This window comes from Electrophorus electricus, chromosome 15, assembly GCF_041902795.1.
Source record: "Electrophorus electricus isolate QZ-2024a chromosome 15, ASM4190279v1, whole genome shotgun sequence".
Classification (NCBI taxonomy): domain Eukaryota; kingdom Metazoa; phylum Chordata; class Actinopteri; order Gymnotiformes; family Gymnotidae; genus Electrophorus; species Electrophorus electricus.
Genome location: NC_137511.1, coordinates 6,792,757 through 6,807,500, shown reverse-complemented (window position 1 = coordinate 6,807,500; position 14,744 = coordinate 6,792,757). Strand labels below are relative to the sequence as shown.

Genomic DNA, 14,744 nt, shown 5'->3' with positions numbered 1-14,744 from the left:
AGTGAACATAGAACTAAAACAAACAAACAAACAATATATATAGCATGCTTAGACAAATTCAGGAAAACAGCAAACAGCAACAGAGAAAATGCACATACCTTCCAAAAGAGTACAGTGACATGAATCCGATAGCCCACTTGAACTTCCCATGCTTGTATTTTCCACTCAAAACATCAGTGACTTTTCCCACATAGTATGGAATACATGATTCAACTGAAATGAGAATTGCAACATTACAGTTTATTATATCTAAACCATTGCTGCTGGCTCTATATAACTGAAGCATGAGCAAAAAGTAATTATATAAAAACAAAAAAATCCAACCCTGTTTCTTATGTTAAAGTGGGTGTTTATCATTTAGTATTTAGGATAATTCAAGGCAGAGGTTTGCACAAGGCTAAATTAAGACTTTGTGCAAACCATAGAGAGGCACAGAAGCTAAACTTACATAATGCTGCCAATATGAGAAAAAGGAAGGCAGCTCCCAGGTAGAGGAAGTCTGGTTTGGAGTAGTGAATCACTCTCAGCAAGAGAGCCTTGGCCTCTTGATCTTTTCTCTCATTTTTTGCATCCTTTTTAGGTGACCCATTGGATGGAAATGCCTTCTCCCACACCAAATACACCAGAGTGGCAGCCACTGCGTTCAGGACCACCATGCCTAGGGTGGGCACAGGAGTGAAGCCCCGTTGGGTTCCCGAGAATAGTGTTTGTACAGTTTCATAGGCAGCAGGCAAAAAACACAACAAAGCTACCCAGTGCTTTAGCAGAGGTCGTGAACTCTTGTACCCAACCACAGAACTAGCTCCATTAAGTACGACCCAACTGAGAGTCCTGAAAGCCGAAAGCCAGATCAAGTCCAGTCTAAAGGTTCCTTCAAACCACAGTAGTCCTGTTAACAGTGATAGCCAGAGGGTCAGGTCACAGCAGAGGACAATGACATATGCGATTGGGTGAGCCATCGAAGAAACGTTCACCTATGCCTTGTCCTTACGCTTCTTTACACAGCTAACACTTTTTCAAATCGTTCGTGTAGACCCAACTGTATTCTACACGATACAAACCGTTTCGCGTTTGGTCGTACCGTTATGCAATCTGAATTAAGAGTAGCTACCAATTGAAATCGTGTTTTAAAATTATTCGCATGACCAGAATAACTCTATATATCCAACGATCTTACCACTGTCCCTTAAAATTTCCATTCGTGGTCAGCTAGGGTTTTACTTTCAGTTTCATTGCTACAACTATACAGCAGGCTTACGTAGATTTGCCCTCAGATATTGACGGAAAACAAATCAGATTATTCCCCAAAGAGTGAAATGTGCGTACTGTCTCAAAATCCCTTAGAAATAACGACTTAAATATGTAATTTATAACACTGTGGCTTCTTGGTCATAAATTATTGGAAGAACCGTTAGAGGGCAATAGCGTGCAGTAACATCTACTTAGACTGACCCCCCTACCAGCTCTTTACAAGTACTTCTGTAGTGATTAACGTCAGAATTTCAGTCACGCTTTCATGGCCTTAGGAGAGAATTTTAATGTAACATTTTTAGTTTTTTATTTATAAAATACTGTAGACTAAAATACGTGTATACTGTACGTAATAACGTTTTGTACGTAAAGGAACTCGTCACGTTTGAGGGTGTTGTACTTTATTAACTAGCTTGCTGGTATAAATCAGTTTTGATCTGCTTTACTGGCGTTCGGAAATCACTGTTATATTTTTATCACAAAAAAAATGAGCTGGACCCTCCAAAAACCCTACAGTAAACAATCATTAATTTTTATTTTATCTTTACTGCTTATACAAAAAGTCAAACAAGTTTATCATTATTATTATTATTATTATTATTATTATTATTATTATTATTGCTTGAGTGAAGGAACTAGTCATTTGCATTCATTCTCTCGTCTTCTCATCTTGCTAGGGCTGCTCTCCATCTCAGAGCTGTGAGAAGAGCTCTCTCCTCCTCTTCCTGGAGCTACGCTGCTCCATCTGTCTCCTGCAGCTCTGGCCCACGGCAGGAGCAGCATTAGAGCTGTAAGCTCTGACCTGGTCAGGAGCTCTGAGAGTGTTTCCAGGCCAGGAGCTATGCTGAGCTTTGTCATTCTGTGCCGTCACCAAGAAATCATGATTAGGTGTCCTGGAGGCATAAGTGTATTGTAATTGTAAATTGGATACCATCCAGGTGTGTAGGCATCCCCCGCCACCTCATTTCTCCATCTTCTTCTTCAGAAGCATTTGACACACTGAAGCTGCTGCGAGTGCAGGTACTGGGGACTTTCTGAGAGAGGTAGGTGACCTTCATTCTCTCCCACACTGTTGATGAAGATGGGGGGTTGCGGTCCAGTGGTTTCTTCTGGTGCTGTCTCAGTAGGAGTCAGAGGGACACCACACTGAACACATTCATGCAGACTGAATCTGTATACTGAGGAAAGAAAAAAAATCATCAAGTCTCCAGTGTTGCAGAGCTTACTGCCTGGTTTTGAAATGAAATAGGTCATGTGATCTGTTTTTTGCCAGGGATATGTGTAATTTTGGCTAATCTGACAAACATGGTGCAAAAACATGTTAAATGTTTTCACCAACTTAGGGTTTTATTTTAAAAACACAATATGTAAAATATTTTGTGTGTACCTTTGCAGTCGACCTGATGCAGGTTAATGACCAGGAACATTTTTTAAGTGTAGAACTTTTAAGTTACTTTTGTTTGAAACTATTGTTACTTTCACCATCCTATCCAGGTTGTTCCAACTGATTTTTTGGCAAATTACATTAGAATTTAGAAAGTAATTTTCTAGCATAAGTGCAGCATTTCTGAATGAAGTCACAAAAAGACTATATGACATTGTGCTTCTGATATAGTATTCCAGGTGTGAAAAATTCTTCATTATTTATTTACTTGGCTTATTATAGTTTCTTAGAGTACAGACTTTATAAATTACTAGGAAAAGGTATGAAGAGTATAGGGATTAAGCATACAGTAAAAAACACTTGTGGTGTGTTTTTACACACACATGCACATGTGTATGTGCTCGCAAACAGTCTATACCACAGCTCTCGTTATATCCCAACCATAGACTATATAAAGAGTCTATGAGCCCAAACTAGGCTCGGATTGTAAAAACATGGTAGCTATACAATTATACATGGTAATTGACTAAAATAAGCATATTATTGCACAAATTATAAATGAAAAATTAAGCAAAGACAGTCTGTGGAAGAAACACTAATATTTTCAGAGTATTGAAAATATGTCAGCAACCCCAGCATAAATGATGCCTATATCGAGTAATGAGTAGCACATTTTATTTTCAGACAAACAAGGTCAGCTAGATGAAATCACATTTTAAAGCTGCAGTTGGTCTGATTGAAAAGAGAGTGGACTTTTCAAGCTGTCAGCACTCTTTTCAGTCTTACCGAATACAGCGTTAAAATTATATTAGTAAATCAGATGTTTTGGCAATGAACTATTTCAGTTCTACATAGGATAACTGACTGCAAACACATGCAACCGTGAGCTCTGGCTGGTGAGAGGGTATAGCTCTAGCCGATGCACACAAAAGCAACCAGTGTGGTAATAGCGACCCTTGTGGATCGCATACTAATAAAAAAGCATGAGTGAATGCATGTGGCTTTTTTTGTTTGTTTGTTTTAAAGTAAAAATATTTCAAAATATTTCAACACTTCACTGTTTTTGGTACCGAAAAACGTACTATAAACGTTTCTATAATTTTTATCCACATATTTAGAAATTTATCCACAATATTCATTGGGTTGCAAATATTTATGTCTGTCTAACCCAGAATCCTAGTCAGGTGTCATTTAACTTCATATGCTTAACTGTAAGAATATAATAATTACAGCCTGTTTACCGATTCAACTTTTTGTTGTGTTTAATTGTCCTTATTATCATGGTTGAGGAAAAGCAGATTTTTAAAATTAAGTACAACAGTTGTAGTATGTAAGCACTTTGAAAGCTTCACAACATACTTTAATGCTCCAGTCCATATATAGATATTAACCTGCAAAAACACTAGGCCACAGTAGCCTAGTTGTGATAGTATGTGCCTCTATTACTTATTTACTGCTAGCTGACTTATTCCCGAGCTAGGACTGCATAGAAGGGTGAGGGTTAAACATCTTAAGAGGTGGGCCATGCCTATGTATGTAAATGAAGAAAACACCAGAGTGGTTTCTTGTTCTTAAATGATTTCTTGTATTTATGGAAGTGTCACTAAGTGCTGAGAAACCTCTTTCACACTCAGCATAGCTTATCAGGTATGTCCTACTGGCAGTCAAAGTGTGTTGGATCTTCCCATTTTATTCATTGTAGAGTTTCCAACTTCCGAATTCCTCAACTTCCCTACTTGGCATTTCAAGCTTTCCTGCCATATGGATATGTCTCCTAGTGGAACAAAAGCCTCCCTCTCGCACAAAACAAAAACAGAACAGACCAAGAACAGGAACCTTTCTATAACTGTCGGTGTCCTGGAATGACAGGGAGCAGGGACAGGTACAGAAGCAGGCCCAGGGGCAGAAACAGGAGCAGGATGGACACAGGCAGACAAAGGAACAGAAGACACAGGAGCAGACACAGAAGCTGGGGTCACAACAGGAGCAAACCAAGGAACATAGGCAGGAGCAGACACAGGAACCTAAGGCACAGAAACAGGAGTGGGAACAGATACAACAGCACTTGGTGGTACTGAGACATAACAAACTTGGATTGTGTAGGAACAGCCAGTTTCATCCCAGCTGAACAACCACATATCAGACAAATTATGACAATAAACACAGGGTTTATATACACAGGCTAATAAGGGCTAACAAAAAGTAGGTGAAACAACAGGTACAACTGGTAAAAACAAAAACAAGGACCAGAACAGGAATGGAGAAAATAAAACAATGCTAGGAGGGGCCAACTGTGATGAGAAGTGCTTTTGTTTTGAAATGTTCACAAGAAGACAACTGAATTTCCCAAAAAATATTATAAATATCATTAGAATCTGTTTAGATTGGCTATAATTAGATAAATAATATAATTATCTAACTGAAGTTTTTCAGTGATAGGCTCTGAAGCTCATTGAAGATCTTTGAGAAATCCTGTGCAGGTGAGATGCTTGAGCAGCCCATCAAACCTTCTGCATTCAGCATCAGAAGATTGTGTTGCACCTACATCATTCCTCTTCCAATTCTGAATTCTACAAGAATCAACACCAAGCTCTCTCGCTCTCTGTATGTCTGTGTGTGTGTGTGTATATATATATATATATATATATATATATATATATATACACACACACACACACACACACACACACACGCATGCACGTATGTATGTGTGTGTTTTGTGCATGTCTTGGCTCGTCTCTGAAGGGTTCTTTAGTAAAGGAAATGGTTCTCTTTAGAACCATGAATTCTATGTAGGACACATTTAGATGCCTTTAAGAAATCATCAAATGCATCTGATCACCTGAGATCACCTGATAAATCATTAGAGTCCTTTATACCGTGACATCAGGAAAACACAAAATACCATAAGTTACTACTGAGTACGACCAGGGGCTAACAGAAACTTTGGCTTCTATGATTTTTTTTTTTTTTTTGTAAGCAGGGAACGTAAAACAAATGTATTAGGGAAGGGAGCATTTTTGTTTTTACATTACAAAAGTATATACAGTATGTAATGTACAAGTCACTTGAGAAAGATCAGACCAATCAATGCCAACAACTGATTTTTTATTTTAAACAGACCTATAGTTCTATATAGCACCAAAGTGCTATTTAGAACTATATATACACTATATATAGCTTGGTATGTAGTTCTATATAGCACCAAAAAGGGTTCTTCTATACAAGCTTGACATCATAACAACAGAAGAACTGTTTTTGGTTAGAAATATATACAACACTTTCTTAAATGAACCACAAGACGTGTACTTGTATGGCCCTGATAATCTGGGTCTGAAAGTGCGGTACTGTGGCTCTGCAGATAGACCCTTCTCCTTATGTGATAACTAGACTTCGGAATTTTACAGTTACATGAGCCTATGGGATTCATTTATTGTGAATAGACTGTATGCCTTAGTTAATTAAGAACTATTTATTTTTATTAGTTTCTATAAAAAATTCAGCTGTCTTCTAAATAAAATGATATATACGATAAATACATAGCCCTTTCCTCCTTTGTAGACTTCCAAACTTTTCATATGGCAAATTGAAAATAGCAATATTAAAATAAAATTTAAATAAAACAACTTTATTAACAATGTTGATATTTGTATTGGTTTAACTTCACTAAAAAGCAGTGGAAGCAGCAGCATCTTTGGCCTGTACTCCAGGATAGCAGCTCTACCTAAATATTATCCTTTATATAGCACTTGTTTGTGCACAATTCCATGACACCATTAAGCAAATCATTAAAACTGAAGCACATTCAAACACTGTGAAACAGTACAAAGCTGATGTGTGGGAAATGATAAAAGTCCTGTTTTATGTAATATGGGGATGTCAAGAACTCTTTAAAAGAAATGTACAGCACTCATTTTAAAACTTCCAGCCTGGACATTAACCATATTGTCATAAGAAGACTCATTAGCTCACTGTGCAGTACAGCTGAAGGGATCTAGAATCTGTGCAAATGGTGGCATGGAAATTTTATTATGGGATTCTAAGAACCTGATAATGTAAACAGGTGAAAGTGCCATGCCTAACTGTTCTAAAGTCTGAGTTCAAGGTGGGTAAACCTTATTTTGAAATTCATAAGAGGAAGACTATTTTTTCCTGAATAGGTGGCATACACAAATAAACTGTAAATGTAAACAGTACCATACTGAAATACATGTGCATATTTATCCAGTTGATGTAGCACACAGACCCGAGACACTAACTGAGATGGTCATGGTGCAGCCATGGATACAGTTCAGACACTAGTGACGCGCTCCATTGCGGTGAAAGAACGATCATCCTTCCCATCCACAGACACACGGATGTACTGATATTTTGGCACCAGGTTGTGTTCAGACACATCTTGTGTATCCAGGGTAGGCAGCACCACCTTCTTTGCTGCTTCACGCCTGTCCAGCCAGTAGAAGGACACCAGTAGAAACAAGGCAGATGAGGCCACCGTGATACTGCAGGCCAGGAACAGGTACGTGTACTCTCCAGTCCTGTCCACTAGACTGCCTGAATCATACCAACAAGACACATACATCAGGTAGGCTTAGTGATTTACTGTATCTGTAAGTATCACAACATACTAGACCACATGGCAGGGTCATAATTAAAGAGGTGTAGGTCTGACTTTACCCTATAAGATATAATACCTAGGGTTTACTTCATGAACCATTTAATGTGTTTTAAAAGTAGTAAGCACTGGATAAAATGTTCTTGACTTCACCTTAGCTTTGTCATAGGTTAATTTGCTTTGTCATGGGTGAACTACATCATGCTTAAATAAGCAGACCTATCTAGGTGAGAACTGATAACGCATAACAGAAAAACAGGGTGTATGCGATGAAAATGATGTATGTAATGGGTCAACTGTTATATACAAATTAGATACCAATGTTTTCACAATACATTAATAAGTAACTAATTTTAAAATTAGAGGCAGTACATTTCAGGGTGTTTCCTACAGCGTGAGACTTTATCATTACAGCCAGTGGATGGTGTTGGGTTGCATGGCTGACATTTTAAGTCAGCACAGCGCTTATGCCAGGCAGTCAGCTGCCTGGTCAATCTCAGCACCCCAGGAAAGAGAGCCTGGCACCAGTCCCAGTCCTGCCCTCTAATTTCCTTCTAAGTTCATTGCTTTCACAGTACAAGGAACATTCCATTCCCACTTAGAATTTCTGTCCACATGCATACACACTTAGAGAGGTACATCTTTAAGCACAAACAAAGGAACACAAAGTGCCGAATGCTTAGGGGTGGAGGAATGGATTACTTGAAAGCAGGACTGAACAAGCAGGCATCATTGGCACCAACTGTACTTGGGCTTGAGTTATAGATAAAACCAAACCGTTTTGATCGTTATGAAATTACAGCTAAGATTTATATCACTTGTCAAGCTGTTTAATAGAAAGACTGCCACAAAAGGTTTTGGAAGGTATTGGGCAGTGGTATTGGTATTGAGTAATGACAGATTTCAAGAGCTACTTAATGGATGTTTTGGTATAACCAGTGCATCTAAGTGCCGGGCTCTCATCACACACTGGTTAATTGGTTAACTGGATAAAAAGAGTGAAATAACCATTGATGAACAACCACTGTGGTAAATACTTCACACGGTTAACCTCAATTAGACAAATACGAATACATTCAAACCATTCATACACTCAAATTCATACACAGACACATCAGCACACTTTGTGTTTTCATTCTACCTGCAAGAGGTGGCCCAATCAGCAGTGTGACGCTCTCCATGATGGACAGAAGGCCAAGTGCTGCAGGAAAGCGCCTCATGTCCACTATGTCCATCAACACAGTGAAGACCAGTGATCCCACCACACTCATCGACAGCCCGTAGCACAGGACGTATATCAGCAGCACAGAGAAGGAGGGTGCAATGCAGCAGATGCTGTCGCTTAGGCCATTCAGCAGCACTGCTACTGAGATCACGTAGATATGGCGACCCTTGAACCATGGCAGGCCAAAGAGCAGTCCCACGGGTGGCCGCACAAAGATGTTGGTGAAGCCCATGATGGAGAGCAGCAGTGCCGCCTCGCTCTGGTCCATGCCGTGGTCGGTGGCGTAGGGCACAAGGAAGATCAGTGGCACCACGAATCCCAGCATCATCCAGGTGATGGCCAGCGAGAAGACGCAAAACCGATGGTTACTGCAAAACAGGTCGAATGCCATGTGGCGGCGGAAGGATGTTGCCAGGCTCTTCGACAGCACCCCCACACGTGCCTTCAGGCCCCCCTCGGGCACCGGTGCAGGGCATTTACTCTGTCTTTTGGGCAAGCGTGGCACCAGGGGCCTCATAACAGCACCACAGACGCAGCAGTTGAGCAGCACAGCGCCCAGCACAAGGAAACTACCTCTCCAGCCCAGTTCACTGTGCAGGTAGTGGCCCAAGAAGGGCAGTGTGGCTAGGCCCAGAGCGGTGCCCGTGGAGGACATAGCATTGGCGAAGGCACGGCGGCGCACAAAATAATGGCCCAGGATTGTGACAGCCGGCTGGAAGCTGAAACAAAAGCCTAGGCCTGGGGTAGGGGGATGTTTAAAGAAATTCAGTGAGGTGAATATGTAACTATATTATGTGTGTCAGAGTTTGGCTGTTTTGGGAAGATTGAGGTCAAACTGACCTGTAATGACCCCTGCAGTGATGTAAAGTCCAATGATGGAATGTGTAAAGGAGCTGGCTGCCATTCCCATTCCACTCAAGACTCCTCCCACCATAACTGTTATCCGGCAACCAAATCGTTCCACTAAGACACTGCATAGAGGACCTGAGAATTAAACACTTATTGTTAGGAAAAAAACACCAAAAGAACTCCAAAGGATTCAACTGTAATCCAGCCACCTTGTTTACAAAATGAATGCCTATAAGGACCACTTTAGATCAATATAGTGCTTAACACAGTGATAAATGATTAATAAAAAGTAGAGCTTTTAGTAAATAAGCCATGCACAGTTATTGTTGAATGAAGTCTTTTCCCCCCACTGTATTTTACATTCCTTCAAATGTTTTTAAAAAAAGATATTACTTTATATGCAAATACACATGCTCATACACACAGGCACACACTCAAATGTACATGCATGCGTCTGTGCGTGTGAATTTTAAAGCAAGAGAAACAGCTTTAATGCTCCTGCCCCAGGTGCTAGCCATTCCATTCAAGTGTTTGTTGAATTCCTTCACAGATTACACCTCATTCTACTTAATGAAATGCTGATTAGGTGATCACCTGAACAAAATCCTATTCTAACGAGCAACAGTATAAAAAGCACTGCTGCTGTCATCACTATTCTCTTGTTATAGAACCAGCTGGATGGGAAACGCAGTCCTGGGACTACCCAAAAAGTACGTGTAGTCAAAATACAGCTACAGACCATGCCAAAAGAAAGGTTCTTAATGAGGAAAAGAAGAGTTCAATTGTAGCTTTACTGGCAGAGGGATACAGTGAGCATCAAGTTGCTTCCATCTTGAAAATTTCAAAAACTGTGGTTCATAAGAACAAGGTCAAACAGCAAACACATGGGACAACACCACCTGCAGACTGGCAGAGGTTAAAACTGACTCTCTACTGACCACGATGATCGCCATCTCATTTGAATGTCACTTAACAACCATAAGATGATGTCAAGTGACCTACAAAAAAAAAAAAGTGTGCTGGGGTGAATTGCACAGCAAGTACGGTTCGAAACAGGCTTCTGGGGCAGGGCTGAAGTCAAGTAAAGCTAAAAAAAAAAAAAGCCCTTAATGAGAAGCAAAGAAGAGCCAGACTGAAGTTTGCGAAAGATCATAAGGGCCGTAGAGGACTGGAGTAAGGTGGTCATCTCTGATGAGTACAATTTTCACCTTTGTCCAACACCCGGTCATGTAATGGTTAGACGGAGACCTGGAGAGTATCTTGCATCCACTGAGAAATTTGGTGCAGGATCAGTGGTGATCTGGGAGTGTTTCAGCAAGGCTGGAATCGGGCAGATTTGTCTTTGTGAGACACATGAATCAAGCCACTCACAAAACTGTGCTGGAAGAAAACTTGCTTCCTTCTGCTCTGACAATGTCCCCCAACTCTGATTTGTTTTGTTTGTTTGTTTTTCAACAGGACAATGCTCCGTCACACAGCCAGGTCAATCAAAGGGTGGATAAGGGACGACCAGATCAAGACCCTATCATGGCCAGCCCAATTCCCAGACCTGAACCCCACTGAAAACCTCTGGAATGTGATCAAGAGGAAGATGGATGGTCACAAGCCATCAAACAAAGTCGATCTTGTGGAATTTCTGTGCCAGGAGTGGCGTAAGGTTACCCAACAGCAATGTGAAAGACTGGTGGAAAGCATGCCAAGACGCATGAAAGCTGTGATTTAAAAATCAGGGTTATTCCACCAAATATTGATTTCTTGACTCATCCAAAGTAGAAATATTAGTACTGTGTTGTTTATAAATGAATATGAGCTTGTTTTATTTGCATTATTTGTGGTTTGAAATTTCTGTAACTGCTTTATTTTGACCATTAGTAATTTTCATTTAAAAAAATGCTCTAAAATACAATATATCTGGAATTTAGAAGAACTGTTGCCAGTAGTTTATAGAATAAAACAAAACTGCTCAGCCTGGTCAAACACATACCCATCAAATGTAAAACTAGAGAAACTAAATTTTGTAGTGGTATCATAGGTTTTGGGCCTGACACAAATTTAGGTTTTCACAATGTTCATGGTATCATTGCCTTAGTTTTTTTTTTTTAGATCCTTTTGTCAGATGTTTATATGGTATAGTGAAGTACAATTATAAGCATTTCATATGTAAATTTTTTTTTTTTTTACTTTTTATTGACACAAACATCCAGTTTAATAAGGACTTAATATTTACAGTGTTGACCCTTCTTTTCTTTTTTTTTCTTTTTTTTAAGACTTATGCAATTCGCCTTGGCATGCTGGATATCAGATCCTGGGCAAACTCTTGACTGATGGCAACCAATTCTTGCCTAATCAGTGCTTGGAGTTGATCACAGTTTCTGTGTTTGTTTGTCCACCCTCTTTTTGAGGATTGAGATCTGGGGAGTTTCCTGGCCATGGATAGAACATTTCAATGTATTGTTCACCGACTCACTTGGTTATCACTTTTGCCTTGTGACATCATCTCCATCATGCTGGAAAAAGCATTGTTCATCACCCAATTGTTCCTGGATCGTTGGGAGAAGTTGCTCTTGGAGGATGTTTTGATACCATTTCTTATTCATGGCAATGTTTTTAGGCAAAAGTTTGAGCAAATGGTGAACAAAACATTGAAATTTTCTGTCCATGGCCAGGAAGCTCCCCAGATCTCAATCCCATTGAAAACCTGTGGTCAATCCTCAAAAAGAGGGTAGACAAACAAAAACACAAACTGTGATCAACCCCGGCACTGATCAGACAAGAATGGGTTGCTGTCAGTCAAGATTTTGACCAGAAGCTGATATCCAGCATGCTGATGCGAATTGCAGAAGTCTTAAAAAAGAAGGGTCAATGCTGTACATATTAAGTCTTTGCTTAAACTGGATGTATGTGTCAATAGAAACATAAAAAATTATGAAATGCTTATTTTTGTACATCGCTATACCATATAAACATCTGACAAAAAAACTGAGGCAGTAAACTTTGTGAAAACCAAAATGTGTGTCAGTCTCAAAACGTTTGGCCATGACTGTATATATGCATGTCCCTGATCTATACAGTCACTATGGTTCTGCAAAGAGAACACTCAACTCTGTCAAATGGCAGCATAATCAAATTGCAAATCCTTGTAACAATCTTCTTCTTTGTCAGAATTAAGGTGTAAACACAGAAAGCAAATACTGGAGCTCCCTCTCTCACACCCATAAATCCTTTATAATGTGATTTGGCGTTTATGGTCTTTGCTGGTAACTGTAATCAATGAACACAATGTAGACTCATGTGTGTTTATCTTTAAGAGGCAAAGTATCAGCCTTAATTATCAAAGCAGATGTGAACCAACAACTGCAACTTCCTGTTCACTAGAGGAAAGTATCCAGGTTCGTGTTTGCAAATCAAACATTTTCTGACAAACACAGAGACTGGAAATTAACTAACACTCTTCAGATTAAAGGAACTAAATTCTTCTAAATGTAAAGCACACATTCAGCTGGCATTCAGAAATGTAGCATGAGAACTGCTATCTTTACCTCCAGCATGTAGGACTGCAGTCATTATAGATGGCACCCAGGATGTTTCACTGTTGCTGGCATGAAACTCTGTCTGAAGATCTGTGTAGAAGATGCCCATACAGGATGGAAAGGCCAGTGTCAGGGCTAGGACCACAATGGTGGCAACCAGAACCACCCAGCCCCAGCCCCCATCTGGTGCATCAAAGGCCACTGGATGTGCTTCAGTCATGGTTGGCGTTGCTACTCCTTTATCCCCTTCCTCTGACCTTCGACAGCAGGACTCTCCTGCCTGCTCCTTCTGAGGAGTCATATCTGATACCTGAGTGAGTCACCTGATTGTCACTGCTCCCGTTGTATGCCTATATGGACCAGGATATTCTGGACTGGTCTCGGCAACTATTTGCTTTCAAGGCAGGCTTACACATGCTTGGTTCTTCACAACTTCACAGAATCTATGTAGAACAAAATTTTAAAAATTAAAATTAACTTGATTGCATTTTGTGTATTGTTGTGACCAGTCAATTTGATCAGTTGCGCCATGCTATAACCGTTAATGTAATTTAAGTCATATTTGCATTATGAAAGACATAAGAAAGCAAAACACAAAAACGTTTAACACAACAGACTTGGCTTCCTGTGCTAAGCTCCATAAATTAGATCACTGTTTACATGAGGACGCTTTTATTTTACATATTATTTATTTATTTGTTTGTTTGTTTAACTTAATAAAGTACATGTTCAGCCTGGATGACCTCAAAATGTTACACAATATGACCAATTAAACTGATGAACTAGTTGAGCGAAAGCCTCTGTCATAGACTAAAAAAAACTGTATAACATTTTAAATAGAAACGGATAGAATAATTGAAGGATAACATATAGTAAAGGGCTGTTCTCTTGATAGGGAAATACGAAAGCGAACCAGCCAGTCTATTGGATAACATAAGATCAGGAAGTGTCGAAGACGAGTTATTTGTAATAAATTGCTAAATCTTTATCATAGCTGACAACTAAATTGGTTCAAAATTTGGTAAGCATGAAACTAGTGGCGTTTACCAAGATTTTCAGTCCCATGAGCATCACCACTAGAATAGTGTGAGTGGACAAATGAAACAGATGTCTTGTAACTTGTATTTTAATATTTTAGTTTTCTCTGCCTCAACAGAGCAGTTAGCTAAGTCGGGAGACAAGTGGGAAAAAAAACAGGAAAGATAGGCGCTTTAACAAATGAGAAACAAAAACAGACTACTTGTAGTTGTGTTTGCCAGTGCCACTGCTGTAAGGCCATTAGCCAAGATCACAGAAGTTAAGCCATTCTTTGATGTAGGTTTAAAAACACGAGAAAGCAAGACAAAATACCAGTGAAAACTGACTAATGAGACTTCCAAAAAGTAGTAGGTACCACACTTGTACTTAAACTAACTCAAATTCTTTCGACACGTAGGCTAATCGAACATCTAAACGAAGTGCCTGGGGGATGCCTTCTTGGGTTATTGCCTGCGTGAACGTAATAGTGTACCTACTCTCCTGACTGCCGTGGCTCAGACAAACACGCGGGATCCTACCTTCAGTGACTCAAACCTTCGGTTTGAGTGGTCATCATGTCCCTTTCTGCCAAGGCTGAAGCCGTGTTGGCGAATATTACAAGTAGTGTATGCACGGTGTCATGTTCGGGGTAAAGTGGGAGTGGGCAAACCCATCGGCAACGTTACGGAGAGCGGAAAATGCAAATACTACAGATCTGCCTCCAAAGCATAGAGCAAAATACACTTGTTCCCAGAACCAGCCACAAAATACGATAAGGTTAAAGAGAAACGTCTTTATGCCGTGGCTCCTTTAATGACGGACCATCGAAATTTGAGCGCCCCTGCTATGGTATTTCCCACCACGGTCATAGCC

General features: G+C 39.9%; 2 protein-coding genes and 1 long non-coding RNA gene across 4 annotated transcripts in view; 1 reads left to right on the top strand and 2 right to left on the bottom strand.

Moving 5' to 3' along the window:
- The window catches only part of tap2t (transporter associated with antigen processing, subunit type t, teleost specific), a 4,701-nt gene extending 3,302 nt beyond the window's left edge, over window positions 1-1,399 (bottom strand). The window contains exons 1-4 of one of the 2 annotated variants that reach the window (XM_035533513.2): window positions 1,178-1,399; window positions 449-658; window positions 99-213; window positions 1-13 (exon numbers count right to left, since the gene is read on the bottom strand). The exon at window positions 1-13 is cut by the window's left edge and continues 118 nt beyond it. In XM_035533513.2, coding sequence (XP_035389406.2) covers window positions 1-13; window positions 99-213; window positions 449-658; window positions 1,178-1,199 — 360 coding nt within the window. In that variant the 5' untranslated portion in view covers window positions 1,200-1,399. Of the gene's footprint in view, window positions 14-98; window positions 214-448 lie in introns of both variants that reach the window. The other variant, XM_035533512.2, reaches the window with a different exon arrangement.
- Window positions 1,400-1,495: 96 nt separating this feature from the next.
- On the top strand, window positions 1,496-3,246 carry LOC113579423 (uncharacterized). The gene is made up of 3 exons (XR_003410873.3): window positions 1,496-1,766; window positions 1,929-2,041; window positions 2,237-3,246. It is a non-coding gene; the product is annotated as an uncharacterized LOC113579423 (long non-coding RNA).
- Window positions 3,247-5,726: 2,480 nt separating this feature from the next.
- slc16a5a (solute carrier family 16 member 5a) lies at window positions 5,727-14,702 on the bottom strand. Its single transcript, XM_027013348.3, has 5 exons — window positions 14,411-14,702; window positions 12,864-13,297; window positions 9,316-9,459; window positions 8,392-9,213; window positions 5,727-7,189 (listed from the first exon to the last, which is right to left on the bottom strand). Exons 2-5 carry the CDS (start codon window positions 13,153-13,155, stop codon window positions 6,927-6,929), a joined length of 1,521 nt encoding a protein of 506 aa, XP_026869149.2. The 5' UTR covers window positions 13,156-13,297; window positions 14,411-14,702; the 3' UTR covers window positions 5,727-6,926.
- Between the last annotated feature and the right edge of the window lie 42 nt (window positions 14,703-14,744).